We start from the raw sequence: 15,565 nt of genomic DNA, 5'->3' as shown, positions 1-15,565 counted from the left end.
GTTTGTGTTTCTCCCTGATGCACAGCCACCTTTGTTGATTTTAATTCCCTGTACCTGTAAGCCATGTCGTCACTCACCCCTCCCTCTGTTAGACAATAGTTTCACGCCTTTTTTCAGCCCAGATGCCATAGCACTGGGATCATGGAGCCCGCTCAGATCACTGTGGCAATTATGAGCACTATGAACACCACGCGCATTGTCCTGGAGTATATGCAGAGCCAGGACATGCCAAAGCAAAACCAGCCGAGGAGGTGATTGCAGCGATTGCAGCGCGGTGACGAGAGTGATAAGGAAATTGACATGGACATAGACCTCTCACAAAGTACAGACCCAGCAATGTGCAAATCATGGTGTTACTGGGGCAGGTTCATGCCGTGGAACGCCGATTCTGGGCCCGGGAAACAAGCACAGACTGGTGGGACCGCATCGTGTTGCAGGTGTGGGACGATTCCTAGTGGCTGCGAAACTTTCGCATGCGTAAGGGCACTTTCATGGAACTTTGTGACTTGCTTTCCCCTGCCCTGAAGCGCCAGAATACCAGGATGAGAGCAGCCCTCACAGTTGAGAAGTGAGTGGCGATAGCCCTGTGGAAGCTTGCAACGCCAGACAGCTACCGGTCAGTCGGGAATCAATTTGGAGTGGGCAAATCTACGGTGGGGGCTGCTGTGATCCAATTTACCAGGGCAATGAAAGACCTGGTGATAGCAAGGGTAGTGACTCTGGGAAACGTGCAGGTCATAGTGGATGGCTTTGCTGCAATGGGATTCCCAAACTGTGGTGGGGCGATAGATGGAACCCATATCCCTATCTTGTCACCGGAGCACCAGGCCACCGAGTACATAAACCGCAAGGGGTACTTTTCAATGCTGCTGCAAGCCCTGGTGGATCACAAGGGACGTTTCACCAACATCAACGTGGGATGGCCGGGAAAGGTGCATGATGCTCGCGTCTTCAGGAACTCTGGTCTGTTTCAAAATCTGGAGGAAGGGACTTTCTCCCCGGACCAGAAAATAACCGTTGGGGATGTTGAAATGCCTATCGTTATCCTTGGGGACCCAGCCTACCCCTTAATGCCATGGCTCATGAAGCCGTACACAGGCAGCCTGGACAGTAGTCAGGATCTGTTCAACTATAGGCTGAGCAAGTGCCGAATAGTGGTGGAATGTGCATTTGGACGTTTAAAAGCACGCTGGCGCAGTTTACTGACTCGGACAGACCTCAGCGAAGCCAATATTCCAATTGTTATTGCTGCTTGCTGTGCGCTCCACAATATCTGTGAGAGTAAGGGGGAGACATTTATGGCGGGGTGGGAGGTTGAGGCAAATTGCCTGGCCGCTGATTATGCGCAGCCAGACACCAGGGCGGTTAGAAGAGTACAGCAGGGCGCGGTGTGCATCAGAGAAGCTCTGAAAACGAGTTTTGTGACTGGCCAGGCTATGGTGTGAAACTTCTGTTTGTTTCTCCTTGATGAACCCTCCGCCCCCCCTCCCCCCGGTTCACTCTACTTCCCTGTAAACTAACCACCCTCCCCTCCCCCCTTCGAGCACCGCTTGCAGAGGCAATAAAGTCATTGTTACTTCACATTCATGCATTCTTTATTAATTCATCACACAACTAGGGGGATAATTGCCAAGGTAGCCTGGGAGGGGTGGGGGAGTAGGGAAGGAAAAGGACACACTGCAGTTTAAAACTTTAAAACTTTAACCACTATTGAAGGCCAGCCTTCTGATGCTCGGGCAATCATCTGGGGTTGAGTGACTGGGTGGCCGAGGCCCCCCCACCGCATTCTTGGGCGTCTGGGTGAGGAGGCTATGGAACTTGGGGAGGAGGGCTGTTGGTTACACAGGGGCTGTAGCGGCGGTCTCTGCTCCTGCTGCCTTTCCTGCAGCTCAACCATACGCTGGAGCATATCAGTTTGATGCTCCAGCAGCCGGAGCATATCAGTTTGATGCTCCAGCAGCCGGAGCATCGACTCTTGCCTTCTGTCAGCAAGCTGACACCACCTATCCTCTTCAGCCTGCCACTTGCTCTCTTCAGCCCGTGATTCAGCCCGCCACCTCTCCTCTCGTTCATATTGTGCTTTTTTGCACTCTGACATTGACTGCCTCCATGCATTCTGCTGTGCTCTGTCAGCGTGGGAGAACATCTGGAGCTCCGAGAACATATCATCCCAAGTCCGCCGTTTTCTCCTTCTAATCTTCACTAGCCTCTGTGAAGGAGAAACATTTGCAGCTGGTGGAGGAGAAGGGAGAGGTGGTTAAAAAAAGACACATTTTAGAGAACAATGGGTACACTCTTTCACGTTAAATTTTGCTGTTCACATTACACAGCACATGTGCTTTCGTTACAAGGTCACATTTTTCCTCTTATATTGAGGGCCTGCCGGTTTGGTGTGAGAGATCACTCACGCAGTGCCAGGCAACAGATTTCGGCTTGCAGGCAGCCATGGTAAGCCACAGTCTTTTGGCTTTTTTAACCTTCTTAACATGTGGGAATGGTTTCAAACAGTAGCGCCCTCATTTCCCATACCAAGAACCCGCTGGGTTGGCCATTTAAAATGGGTTTGCAATGTAAAAGGAGGGGCTGCGGTTTCCGGGTTAACATGCAGCACAAACCCAACTACCCCCTCCCACACCCAATTCTCTGGGATGATCACTTCACCCCTCCCCACTACCGCGTGGCTAACAGCGGGGAACATTTCTGTTCAGCCGAGCAGGAACGGGCACCTCTGAATGTCCCCTTAATAAAATCACCCCATTTCAACCAGGTGACTGTGAATGATATCACTCTCCTGAGGATAACAAAGACAGATAAGGAATGGATGTTGTCTGCATGCCAGCAAACACCGGGACCATACACTGCCATGCTTTGTTATGCAATGATTCCAGACTACGTGCTACTGGCCTGGTGTGGTAAAGTGTCCTACCATGGTGGACGGGATAAGGCAGCCCTCCCCAGAAACCTTTTGCAAAGGCTTTGGGATTACATGAAGGAGAGCTTTCTGGAGATGTCCCTGGAGGATTTCCGCTCCATCCCCATACACGTTAACAGACTCTTCCAGTAGCTGTACTGGCCGCGATTGCCAGGGCAAATTAGTCATTAATCATTAAACACGCTTTTAAACCACGTGTAATATTTACAAAGGTACACTCACCAGAGGTCCCTTGTGAGCCCTCAGGGTCTGGGAGCACGCCTTAGGTGAGTTCGGGGGTTACTGGTTCCAGGTCCAGGGTGATAAACATATCCTGGCTGTTGGGGAAACTGGTTTCTCTGCTTCCTTGCTGTGAGCTATCTTCATTGTCTTCATCATCATCTTCCTCATACCCCGAACCCGCTTCCCTGTTGCGTGATTCTCCATTGATGGAGTCAAAGCACACGGTTGGGGTAGTGGTGGCTGCACCCCCTAGCATGGCATGCAGCTCCGCGTAGAATCGGCATGTTTGCGGCTCTGACCCGGACCTTCCGTTTGCCTCTCTGGCTTTGTGGTAGCTCCTTAATTTTCACGCGGCACTGCTGTGCATCCCTGTTATGGCCTCTGTCCTTCATGGCCTTTGAGACTTTTTCTAATATTTTGCCATTTCGTTTACTGCTACGGAGTTCAGCTAGCACTGATTCATCTCCCCATATGGCGAGCAGATCCCGTACCTCCCGTTCTGTCCATGCTGGAGCTCTTTTGCGATCCTGGGACTCCATCATGGTTACCTGTGCTGATGAGCTCTGCATGGTCACCTGTGCTCTCCACGCTGGGCAAACAGGAAATGAAATTCAAAAGTTCGCTGGGCTTTTCCTGTCTACCTGGTCAGTGCATCTGAGTTGAGAGTGCTGTCCAGAGCGGTCACAATGAAGCTATCCTGTGGGATAGCTCCCGGAGGCCAATAACGTCGAATTCCGTCCACACTACCCCAAATCCGACCTGCAAAGGCCGATTTTAGCGCTAATCCCCTCGTCGGGGGTGGAGTAAAGAAACCAGTTTAAAGGGCCCTTTAAGTCGAAAAAAAGGGCTTCGTCATGTGGACGTGTCCAGGCTTAATTCGATTTAACGCTGCTAAATTCAACCTAAACTCGTAGTGTAGACCAGGCCTGAGAATCTGCTGGAAGCATGTGGTGAGAAACTTTGCTTGAATCTAATATAGTTGATAAATTAGGCATTAGTAAGCCTTTTATTTGTATTTTTTCTTGGAACCATTTCTGACTTTTATGCTTCATTACTTGTATTCACTTTAAACCCCCTCTTTGTAGTTAATAAACTTGTTTTATTGTTTTATCTTATCCAGTGTGTTTACATTGAAGGGACTGGGAAACTCCATTTGGGGTAACAAATTGGTGCACTTAGAGGAATAATGGATTCAAGATATTTGCGCTGTCCAGGAGAGGGCTGGGCAGTACAGGACACACGTTTCTGGAGCCGCCTCTGCGCGGCTGGGCGCTCCCCAGGCAGATTGGGCAGCACAGCTCCAAGCAGCACCCCTGAAGCACTCTTGCCTCTCCCCTGAAGCAGCCCGGCACCAGCCAGCGACACCCCCAGGGCCATCCCCTGCCCGCGTAGCCTGGCTGCCATGAGGTGCTACCAGAGGCGCTTACTCACTGCTGCTCTGGTGCGCCCGGCTCTACTGCTGCTCCTGAAGAACCAGGTCAATGGTGCTGGGCTCCTTTGGGGAAGGGGCAAGAGCATATCGGGTGCAGCTCAGAGGGGTGCCACTCACCATGCCTGGGGAGTGTCTGGCCGGGCAGAGGCAGCCCAGCTCAGGGCGCAGGGCAGGAAGGGCAGCTGAGCAGTGCCCCTGCTCCCACAGTGTGGAGAGCCAGGGGCCCGAGTGGCTCCCACCAGCTTCCAATCCACAGACTCCTGGAAGGATGCAATGGCTTCAAACTGTGGGGTTCGCCCTGCAGTTTTAATACCTCAGTGCTAAATGGAGGGCAGAAATGTGGGTGGGTCCATGACCCCGTGTGGCACAAATATGCTTGCTTAACCCAGGTGCTAAAATGCCTAGTTACGGCTCTGATCAAATTAATTTCTTTTTTTATTGTTAGAAGGTAAGCTTTGTATTGCACATTATTGGAAAGGTGTGACCCCTCCTACTACTGGAGTCGTGGTACAGCAAAATATGGACTGTCCTTGTAATGGAAAAGCTTTCACATCAAGTACACACACAAGAGAAGCGCCAAAAAGAGTATAGGTGTTTAGAAATTTGATCACGCTTTTTAGTGTGGAGGAGAGCTCCCCAGCAAAGAAGCCAGAATCTTTAGCCAGCTTCTTTGAATATTAACCGGATCCTCAATAAATAACGTATTATGCAGCATGTTAACATTTTATTGTAACTTTGCCTTAATAAAAAGAGGACGAAAGAAATCCACCTCTGCTATTATATTAGGAATCTAAAAGAGGCTTCAATCTAAATGAGCTTGTGTTCAGAGCTCTGCAACTAGTCAAATATGGACCACACAACAGACCTGGAGTCAGCCCATGACATAGGGGATAGAGAAGTAAAATCAAGGTCCTGTCTACTCCACAAATAAAATTGTCAGGGAGTCTGGTTAAAACTTATTTTTTTCTTAACATGGTTCCAACTCATAATGTACATTGGCCCTGTGTTTGTCCAGATCGGGCTTTAGTCTGATTATGAGATTCCTCTGCTATCTGGAACTCTATTTGCAGTCAGCTTAGGGGACAACTGAGTTATAATCATGCTCCCTGACATGGTTTTATCAAAGACCCCAACAACTACGTGGGTGAAGCCAGACAATCACTATGCTCTCCAATGAACTCACACCAAAAAGCGATAGAAGACAAACACACCATATCACCCCTGGGCAAACACTTTTCACAAAATGATCACTCCATACCTGATCTTTCAATACTCATCCTCAAGGGAAACCTACACAACATCTTCAATCTTGAGAATGGGAACTGAAGTTCATGCTGCTAGACACTAAATGCCATGGACTTAACAGGAAAAAGAAGGGACACTGGTTTCATGGCTCATTACAAAATCCTGTAATACACACCTGCCAGCTAACCTGTAATGGCTCAATTCAAACTCTTTTTATATAAACAAGCTAACCCTTATTGCCTACTCTATCTCCAGTGACTTCCTACAACACGTTACCTCTTATGCTTAACTATCTGTCCCAACTTGTATTTAACTCAAATACTCCGACTTCCAGCGGCGGCTCCAGGCACCAGCGCTCCAAGCGCGTGCCTGGAGTGGCAAGCCGTGGGGGGCATCCTGCCGGTTCCTGCGAGGGCGGCAGTCAAGCAGCCTTCGGCAGCATGCCTGCGGGAGGTCCTCTGATAATGCGGATTCGGTGGCAATTTGGCGGCGGGTACGCTGAATCCGCGGGAATGGCGGACCTCCCGCAGGCATGCTGCCGAATCCGCGGGACCGGGGACCGCCCACAGGCCCGCTGCCAAAGGCAGCCTGCCTGCCGTGCTTGGGGCGGCAAAAAAGCTAGAGCCACCCCTGCTGATTTCTTTCCTCAGATCGAAGAGGAGTTTTGTGTAGTTTGAAAGCTTGTATCTTCCACCAGTGAAGCTGGTCCAATAAAAGATTACCTCACCTTCCTTGTCTCTCTCATATCCTGGAACGAACATGGCTTTTATTTGTAGGTTAGCAAGGCCCTAACATTCATGTAGTGGCCACAAAAGTAGGAACGGCAGTAAATACAATCCTCCCGACCATGGCCTGAACCTCTCAAAAGTAAAACCATTAAGACAAGTAAGTATGTCTTTACCTGAACTGAGTTTTAAGAGGCTTCGAGTGCTATTGTCCATCTCAGTATGCTGTGTCAGTAGATCACTACTAGTGGACTGTGAAGTTGTCTTCATTTCATTAGCAGGGCTTACACTGTAATCTCTGAAATTTGTACTTCTCTTATCTTTTTGAAGTCTCTTAAAGTCCTTGTTCTGAGGCGTGGAGGAAAGGTAGAGGTGGTCATAATTATCTAGACTGGTATCTCTGTGTGGCTTGTATGGGTTCGTTTTGTTGGTGTCACTCAAATGCAGTTTCTTGCTTGAAGAAATGTCCTGGTTAAGGTAATAAATATTAGGTTTTCCTATTACGTCTTTCTCAAGAGAGGAGTCTAAGGAATCGTTTTCTGAAAAGGTCACCCGAAATCCTCCTCTTGTGAGTCCAGCTCTTATTTTGTCTGGGGAGCGCAGGGATGAACGCATTTGTGGTGGTGATGGAAGGGATCTGTATTCTGCCAAAAAACAAGCACAAACATAGGAGTAAAAATTGTGAAAACTGCAAAACATTCACCTAAAGTTATTTTTACTCGTATTCCAACTTCATACTTAAGTTGCCTGCATTTATAAGATTCCTGTGAAGAACAACTGGCCCCCCACCGAAAGAAGTCATAAGAAAGCAGGCACTTGAATGTAACATGTCCTATGTTGTACACACTTATGAAATCATACATTAGAGGTGGAAAAGATCCATTTGATCTCAGCTATCCCTTCTCCTACAAGAACCAATTCAGAATTATTCCTTACAACATATTCCCCAGTGCTTGAAAAATTCCAGTATTAAATGTCTCAAATGATGGGGCTTCCACCATTTCTCTTAAGCGCCACATCTGGATGCCCCGTCACCATGTGCAATCATGTGCTTTTTGTGATGTTCACTGCCCCAAAAAATCTCCAACAACTTTCAAACAGTGGACATTCAAAGAGAGTCACATACTCTCCCAACCCCAGCACCCCAAGCAGTCGTCTGGGTCGCCTGCCCCTAAATCCGGCCCTGATCATATGTGATTGAGACCAACAGTGGAGAGTTCAACAGAAGCTATCAACATCTACAGTTTGTTCCTCAGAAAGAGCAACCAGAGCAAAATCTACGGATGACAGACGCAGAAGAAGCTTCAAGAATTCCAAACCGACCTCTGCTGGTCGTTGCAACGAATGGACTGCCAGATGATCAAGTTGTTATATGTTGTTACTAGTGTAATTAGAAAACCAGTACAGAGACTGTACAGAGAGAGTACCAATTCAGAGATACTTAACAGATTGATCTGTACTGAACTTTAATGATAGGGTGATAGTGTACGTTTTGTAAATGGTCGGAATGTAAACCTTAGGAGATGTAATGGAATACTTAACTGTATTATACTGTTCAGCCACTTGATGGTGCTGTGTGTAATATACCTTATTTAAGCTAACCTCAGCCATACCGGATAGAACAGTAAAGGAGCCTACAGTGAACATATGTGGTGTGTATCACTGAGCAGGAAGCTCTGTGGTCAGTCCATACCTGGTTCAGAATCCTGACCTGTTTGTAGTAGCCCTTCAGCCTGTTGTGCACAGGAAATACATGACAACTATACTCAGACACCACTTCTACTGGCACAGTCAATTAACAGAGTCATAAGGGACCACTGTGATCATCTAGTCTGCTGTCCTGTGTAGCACAGGCCAGAGGATTTCCTGGAATTCATTCCTGTTTGTACAAGAGCAGATCTTTTAGAAAAGCATCAATCGGGATTTACAATTTGCCAGTGATAGCGAATCCACCATAAGCAGTGATAAATTGTTCCAATGTCAATATTAGATTCAGTAGTGCAGCAGGATGAATTTGAAAGAGAATGACAGGATTATTATTGATATAGGAAAGTGCTGAAAGAAAATTGAAGATTGAAGCATTTACCATCTTCCAGGTGACTGTGATTCAGCAACTGTTTTCCTGCCACTTCTTCCAGCTGAAAAATATTTGAAACATCAGATCATGCACTTCGTACTGATATAAAGGGTCCGAGTCATCCATTTATTAAAAGAAAATTTGAAAATGTGAAGCCATGGGCTTGTCTAGCCCTTGTGCTCCCTGAGTCTGTCCAGGCTGCGATATGGACAGGCTTTCTGTGGCTACAGAAGGCAACACTGATAACAAATTAGGTGCAGAACACAAGAGTGCAGGCTTGAACACAAATTTAAATGAAGCTCTTCAAACATGAAGTCACTAGCGCCAGGAATTCAAACCCACAGTACGTCCGCTTCATTGGAAGTCTGCATTAAGGTTAAGAATTTAAACACAAACATCAGGGCAATCCAAAGTAAAGATGCCCACACCAAGGGGAACTACCCTGTTTCCCCGAAAATAAGACAGTGTCTTATATTAATTTTTGCTCCCAAAGATGCGCTAGGTCTTATTTTCAGGGGATGTCTTATTTTTCAGAAATGAAAAATGCCTTATTATCGGTGGATGCCTTATTATCGGGGAGGTCTTATTATCGGGGGGATGCCTTATATTACAACGAGAGGCAAAACTGTAAGTAGGCCTTATTTTCGGAGGATGTCTTATTTTCGGGGAAACAGGGTAGGTCACACTGATGTCTGAAGTATTCTGTATACCCATTTCGGCTTTTAAGCTGATTGCTGTAGGTACAATGAATCAGAGCATAACCTCAGCTCAAGTAGGAAAGTAGGATGGAAAATGGAGTTTCCCCTTGTGTATGGGAGTCCCCAGGCGGTGGCGGCAAGCCAGTGTGGAGGTACACCATCCAATCCTGCCAATATGGAGCATATGGGGAGAGCTAACGGCATGGCCAGAGCATGCACCTCACCAACAAATTTGGGGCTGTTATTACCACGTTAGAGCAAGCCATTCAGTGTGCCCTGCGATCAAGCTATCTATGCTGCCCCCATGTGTACCGACTGGAGTTCTGGGACATCTAAGCTGGCCTAAGACGTGGACAACTTATTGTAGCTGTAGGAACCATAATTATGAATGTCTTGACTATTGTGCATTTCAATTCCCAATCTTAAGGCTCTATTCATAAAGATTTTTGCACTGAACTTAATGTGCTTTTTAAATGATGTTAAAGTAAAAGGAAAAAGCTAAACTAAACTATACTAGCCAGCCAATCTGCACACGTTATATACAGCTGCTGAGGAAGGAAGGAGAAAACAAAATTAAAGCATCACCAAAAATAGATACAAATCACTTAAAGAAGAGCAAGCAACGTGCAAGCGTATTGTTAGTGCTTAAACAACAACTCAACAGTGTCTTACTTGTGTTCCCAGCGTGTTGCTGCATTGTTTATTCTCTTTAGCTGAACTGCTGGCCTGTACTGCAGAAGTAGAGGAAGCATTTATTGAGGAATCCTTTGCTTCGCATTTTAACAGAAGCTTATGAGTTAACTGCTTTTGGCTTGACTCTGTTAAAGAGAAAATAATAAGAAGCCGTGACTCAACACTGTAGAGGTAACTAGAAAGCAGTTGCTTTATTATGGGAGAAGGGGCGATTCTCAGCAAGAACTGCCTGATCATTTGCAATCTTTAAAAGCTTTCCCTAAAAAACATGCACTGTGCACCTAGTGAGTGCACAAATGTCTGGGCCTTCGAGAGACAGCTCGAATAGGGGGCCAAAGGTCCTTGAAGTCCAGAGCAGCCAGTGACCAAAAAGGAAATGAAAATGGTTGGGAGTGCATTCTTTTTTAATACCCTTCAGGCTCAAATATTTGTGCTCACAAGGGACACCCGCAAGCAGGGCCGGTGCAAGGATGTTTTGCGCCCTAGGTGAAACTTCCACCTTGCGCCCTCCCCCCTCCCCGAGCCCAGCAGCAGCTCCCCGCCCCCCCTGCCCTGAGGCGCCCGGCCCAGGGAGCCGTGCGGCAGCTCCCCACCCCAGCTCACTTCTGCTCCACCCCCTCCCTGAGCCCTGTGGCAGCTCCCTCCCCTCCTCCGCCCTGAGGCACCCCCTCCCCGCAGCAGCTCCCCACCCACCCCCCCAGCCCGGGGAGCCGTCCGGCAGCTCCCCACCCCAGCTCATCTCTGCTCTGCTTCCTCCCCGAGCACGCCATCGTTGCTCCACTTCTCCCGCCTCCCAGGCTTGCGGCGCCAATCAGCTGTTTGGCGCCACAAGTGTGAGAGGGAGAGAAGCAGAGCGAGACGGCGTGCTCAGGGGAGGAGGCGGAGCAGAGGTGAGCTGGGGCGGGGAGTTCCCCTGCATGCCGCCCCCCCCCCCCCCCTTACTTGCTGCAGGCGGCCCTCCCCACGCCCCCCTGCCCCAGCTCCCTCCGCCTAAATGCCGATGACGACCGGGGTGGCTGAAGATCCGGCCGCTGCGGTCACCGCCGAAGCAAATGCCGCCCCCCAAATGCTAGCGCCCTAGGTGACCGCCTCGGTCACCTAATAGGTTGCACCGGCCCTGCCCGCAGGACCCCAACAATCAATCACTCATTTACAGAAGATTCCAACCTAGCAGCATGAGGGGATGCACACAACGCAAAGTGTGGATCTACACAGCCAAACCTCAAAGGCAGTGCGCTTTAGTTTTTGTACATGGACTGTAGTCAGGAGCTGAACTTTTCCCTTTGAAAGATATGCTAATTACTGAGTGATTTCCAAAATCAGTCAGAACAAAACACGAGGCTGCGCTTCCTCCTGTATTTTCAATACCTGCATATTTCCAAGCTTGTATACAGGCCTACTAGACATCGTTGTATTTGCTACATTAATTGGTAAGAAGCAACTTACCAGTTTGATTTCTGCTGCTATCAATATCCAAACTAAGTACTGAAGAAGTCCCTTTATCTACTGCATAGTTCTTCATTGTATTCTCCCTACAGCTGCAACAGAAAAGAGATTTAGCAGGGTTAGATGTGGAGTAATATGAGTAAGAGTGGCAAAATCGGGCCCTGCGACTGTACCCAAATGTAATAGAATTTTAATACCCTGTTTACATCCCTTTTCTTCCTCAAAATGTCATTTCCTACCAGTTACATTTTACAAAGAATACCCCCACCCTCTGGATGCAAGTACAAAAAAGAAAAATATGACTGGTTTAAAGAGCATGCCATAGCTACCAAAAGTCTCTGATCTACCACGTTCTCTTCTACCACTGTCTATCCCAGCACAGAAGAGTGACAATTTTCTTAGGGCTGATCTACTCAAACATTTAGTTCCTGGGGTGTAAATCTACCCCCACCCCCATACTAACTATTTCTTAGAGTGCTTTGATCCAGTCCCGTTTCAAAGTGGGGTAGATCAAAGCTCACTAAGGAACTGTTAGTGTGCATCAGCAGGGTCCACAAACAGTTCCTTAGTGTGCTTTCATCTACCCTGCCTTGCCATGGGACTAGGTCAAAGTGCACTAAGGAACTGTTAATGCTTGTCTACATAGTGCCCTAGTGTATGCCAGTTGGGGTATAAATTCTAGCACACATAAGCATGTTGCACACTAACTGGCTGCGTGGACCCTCCTGGCATGCACTAAAAGTTCCCTAAGTGCACATGGACATAGTACTGTTCGAAATGGGACTATACCATCATGCACTAAGGAACTTTTAGTGAGTGCCATCAGGGTCCACATGGCCAGTTAATGTGCGACACTCTGGTGCGCACTAGACTTCACACCCCAGCTAGTGCACTGTAATGCACCATGTAGACAAGCCCTCAGTGTGCATCAGCAGGCTCCATATGGAAAGCTGGTGTGTGACATGTTAGCGTGGGGTAGATTCAAACCCCCAGCTTGCTGCGAACTAAATGGTCATGTATACAAGCCCTTACATTAACTTAAAATGGATTCAGATCGGATGGTCTAATATTGCTTCCATTGAAGACAATGGTAAAACAGCCAGTACTGGAAGCGGCTGAGATCCCTAATTTTCCCCTGAAGACAGTGGGAGCTGGGAAACAATCATCACTATTCAGGAGGAACTCAGAACCTCATGGGATGGGGAACACAATGGGTTTAAAATCAGAAAAATATGTTGAATATATCTCAGGGTTCAGGCACTCTATCCTCTCTCTGTATTGTTGCAGCTATGTAAATGCGATCAATATTTTGTTAAAATATTTGCAAAGAGTTATTGGTATGTAAATAGATTTTCAAGACTTGTATATGCCAATCTGGAACAGAGCCGTCTGCAGCATTTAAAATATTGTTGATTGTTACTTTGGTGAAGCAAGGAGAGCGAAGTACTATGAATAATGCTGTATGTTGAGTGGAAAAAGGAAGTCCCTAGCACTGTTGTATTTGGGTCCATTACAGAAGTTGGGCTACAGACAGAGTTGCTTTACACTTGGGAAAACTCAGTGGCCATGTTGTATAAAATTACAACCACTGAACAGACTGTGTCTGTGTTTGAGTCTTTGGCTTTAATAAGATGAATATTCAACAGTTATACTGCAGCTGAGAACAACGGGAAGCAGTGGCCATTATCGCTACGGGCAATCTAAACTTCTTCCTTATAAGACCTGGGGAAATGGCACCTAATTATTTGAGGGCAGCCTGAGGCAACAAGCCTACAGAGAACAACGGGAGATGGGAACCATTTTGTAAATGGACAATTCTTTTTGAGTGTCTCCAAAAGAGAAGATTCATTGACTGAGACTCTGCTGACAGATACATTTTCTTTTATGAAAAATGGCAAAAATTCCCTTAACCCAACATTTCCCCCCCTCACATATGCGCAAATTTTAACTCGTAATTTTTGTGTAGATAGTCAACCTTGGTTTAAAGATGCACACTAGACCCAATTTTCAGAAGTATTCTGCACTCACAACTGGGACCCGATTTTCAGAAGTATTCTGCACTCACAACTGGGACCCGATTTTCAGAAGTATTCTGCACTCACAACTGGGACCCGATTTTCAGAAGTGCTCAGTTGCCAGCAGCTCCCAGTGAGAACAACAGGAGCAGTTAGGTGCTGAGGTCTTTTGGAAATGTGGCCCATCAACAATAAAGAGTTAAACCCCCTGCCAAATTTTAGTCAGAGATTAATTCCAAAAACACTTGCATTAGAAATTTATAATAAGAAGCTAAAAAACCTACACAAAAAATTAAAAGGACATGAATTATCACGGTGTAAAATTTCACACAGAAAGACCACTACACATAGAGACAAACAGAAATGGACCCCCCATTTTAAACCTGTTTCAGCATGGAACTGCATCTATTGAGACATGACCAGCACTTGCATGTCTGGCGTTAATAAGACATTGCAAAACACTGCTGGCCCAATTTTGAAAAGAGCTCAGGTCCTATTTAGGCACCCAGCTGAAGCAGACAGATTTTCAAAGGTAGAAAATCTCGCCACTTGAGTTAGGCGCCTAAAAGAAATCTGGGCTCTTTTCAAAAGCTTGCCCTTTATATTCAGAGAAATTATATACTGTGTGTGCCAGTTAATCATGTTGCCTGCTGCCTTTCGTAGCGTAACCCAAAGCAATATATTTTGTAAGTACAGGTCCAACTTATGGTGCTGTATTTATAAAACAAAGAACTAAGACAATTTAGCAGAAAACGGAGTTGAATAATACAAAACCCTATGAATTAGCAAATTGACACAAAGCAAAGAAAGACAGATTTCCCAGTGATATAGCTAGGGTGTGTTCCATAATATTCCTGTCTGTTGTAGCGCTTAGTCACTTTTTAGATAATCAGTTGAACAGATTTTAGGCAGAACAGTAAAGTACTAATCACTGTTTACAGCCCATGATCTCTCCAGCAGATAATTCCAAGAGATAGTAACTATTTACTATCAGGACCAAACTGAAATCAGTGGAGTGGCATCTGCTAACCCAAAGCTGAATTTGGCCCAGAGATTCATGGGTATGTCTACACAGGGATAAAAGCCCCGCAGCACAGCTGTGGCTGGCCTGGGTCAGCTGACTAGGGCTCAGGGGGCTAAAAATTGCTGGGTGGACATTCGAGCTCGGGGAGCCCAAACTCTGGGATTCTCCACCCTCGCAGAGTCCCAGGCCTGAGCCCAAATGTCTGCCCAGCAATTCTTCAGCCCTAAAGCCCAAGCCCCATTAGCCTGAGTCAGCTGACCCAAGCCAGCCATAGGTTTTTGATCCCTGTGTAGACATACCCATAGATTCCTGAGGGCGGAGGGTTTGTTATATTTATTTCCAGGCACTTTGTCTACATGGCAAAGGAACATCAAGTCACTATGTAGGGTCCGATCAATTAAATACAAAACAAACGCTTACCTTCCGCTTTCTTTTTCAGAAAATAAACTCTCCTCTTTTCTCTTGAGGCCAAAATGCAGTAGGGCAGCTTTTCTTTCACTCTCCCTAACTATTCTGTCATCTAAAAAGAGGAAAGATTATTTGAACATTTGTAGATTTCTTTTTGCATATAAGCACACTAGCGTTACAGGACAGCCCTGACGACGGTTATCACAAGTGTAAGCAAAAACAGACTCTAGAAATTGCCACAGCAACCGCCTGTATACAGCACAACCACAACTCGGGAAAGTAAAATATTAACAATTAAAGCCTTTCCCACACCAGGTGAAATTCCATTAATTATTAGAAAACGGATCACCGATTAACCTAACCAAAGACTAAAGCTCTCTATAAGCCCATTTGGAATGTATGGGATAGTCTCACAGTGCAGCTGCTAATATTATTACACCAATATTTCCATATGACTACTCAGTGTATCAATTTATTAGCAAGTGAATTCAAAACCAGCAGGGAATTAATTTCTAAGATTCTGATAAATTGCTTTATCACTCATTGCCCAAATTTGTGTATTTGGTGTCACCAAGAAACATAAGATGAATGCACTGAATTTTGTTGTTTGTGGGAGCGGTAGCAACTGTTTAAATGAAGATGACATAA

At 46.5% G+C, this 15,565-nt stretch overlaps 1 protein-coding gene and 1 long non-coding RNA gene across 11 annotated transcripts in view; both read right to left on the bottom strand.

Annotated features, from left to right (window-relative positions):
• Window positions 1-15,565, bottom strand: part of LRRC36 (leucine rich repeat containing 36) — a 49,316-nt gene that overhangs the window by 21,326 nt on the left and 12,425 nt on the right. For all 10 annotated transcript variants that reach the window (XM_065566779.1, XM_065566780.1, XM_065566778.1 and 7 more), the window contains exons 4-8: window positions 14,930-15,029; window positions 11,471-11,562; window positions 10,004-10,149; window positions 8,643-8,694; window positions 6,733-7,200 (exon numbers count right to left, since the gene is read on the bottom strand). In XM_065566779.1, the coding sequence (XP_065422851.1) occupies window positions 6,733-7,200; window positions 8,643-8,694; window positions 10,004-10,149; window positions 11,471-11,562; window positions 14,930-15,029 (858 nt within the window). The remainder of the gene's footprint in view (window positions 1-6,732; window positions 7,201-8,642; window positions 8,695-10,003; window positions 10,150-11,470; window positions 11,563-14,929; window positions 15,030-15,565) is intronic.
• On the bottom strand, window positions 1,578-3,743 carry LOC135975554 (uncharacterized). The gene is made up of 2 exons (XR_010592464.1): window positions 3,155-3,743; window positions 1,578-2,232 (listed from the first exon to the last, which is right to left on the bottom strand). It is a non-coding gene; the product is annotated as an uncharacterized LOC135975554 (long non-coding RNA).

Source organism: Chrysemys picta, chromosome 14, assembly GCF_011386835.1.
Source record: "Chrysemys picta bellii isolate R12L10 chromosome 14, ASM1138683v2, whole genome shotgun sequence".
Lineage (NCBI taxonomy): Eukaryota > Metazoa > Chordata > Testudines > Emydidae > Chrysemys > Chrysemys picta.
Note: the sequence above shows the minus strand (reverse complement) of the source record. Positions and strands in the feature narration are given on the sequence as shown.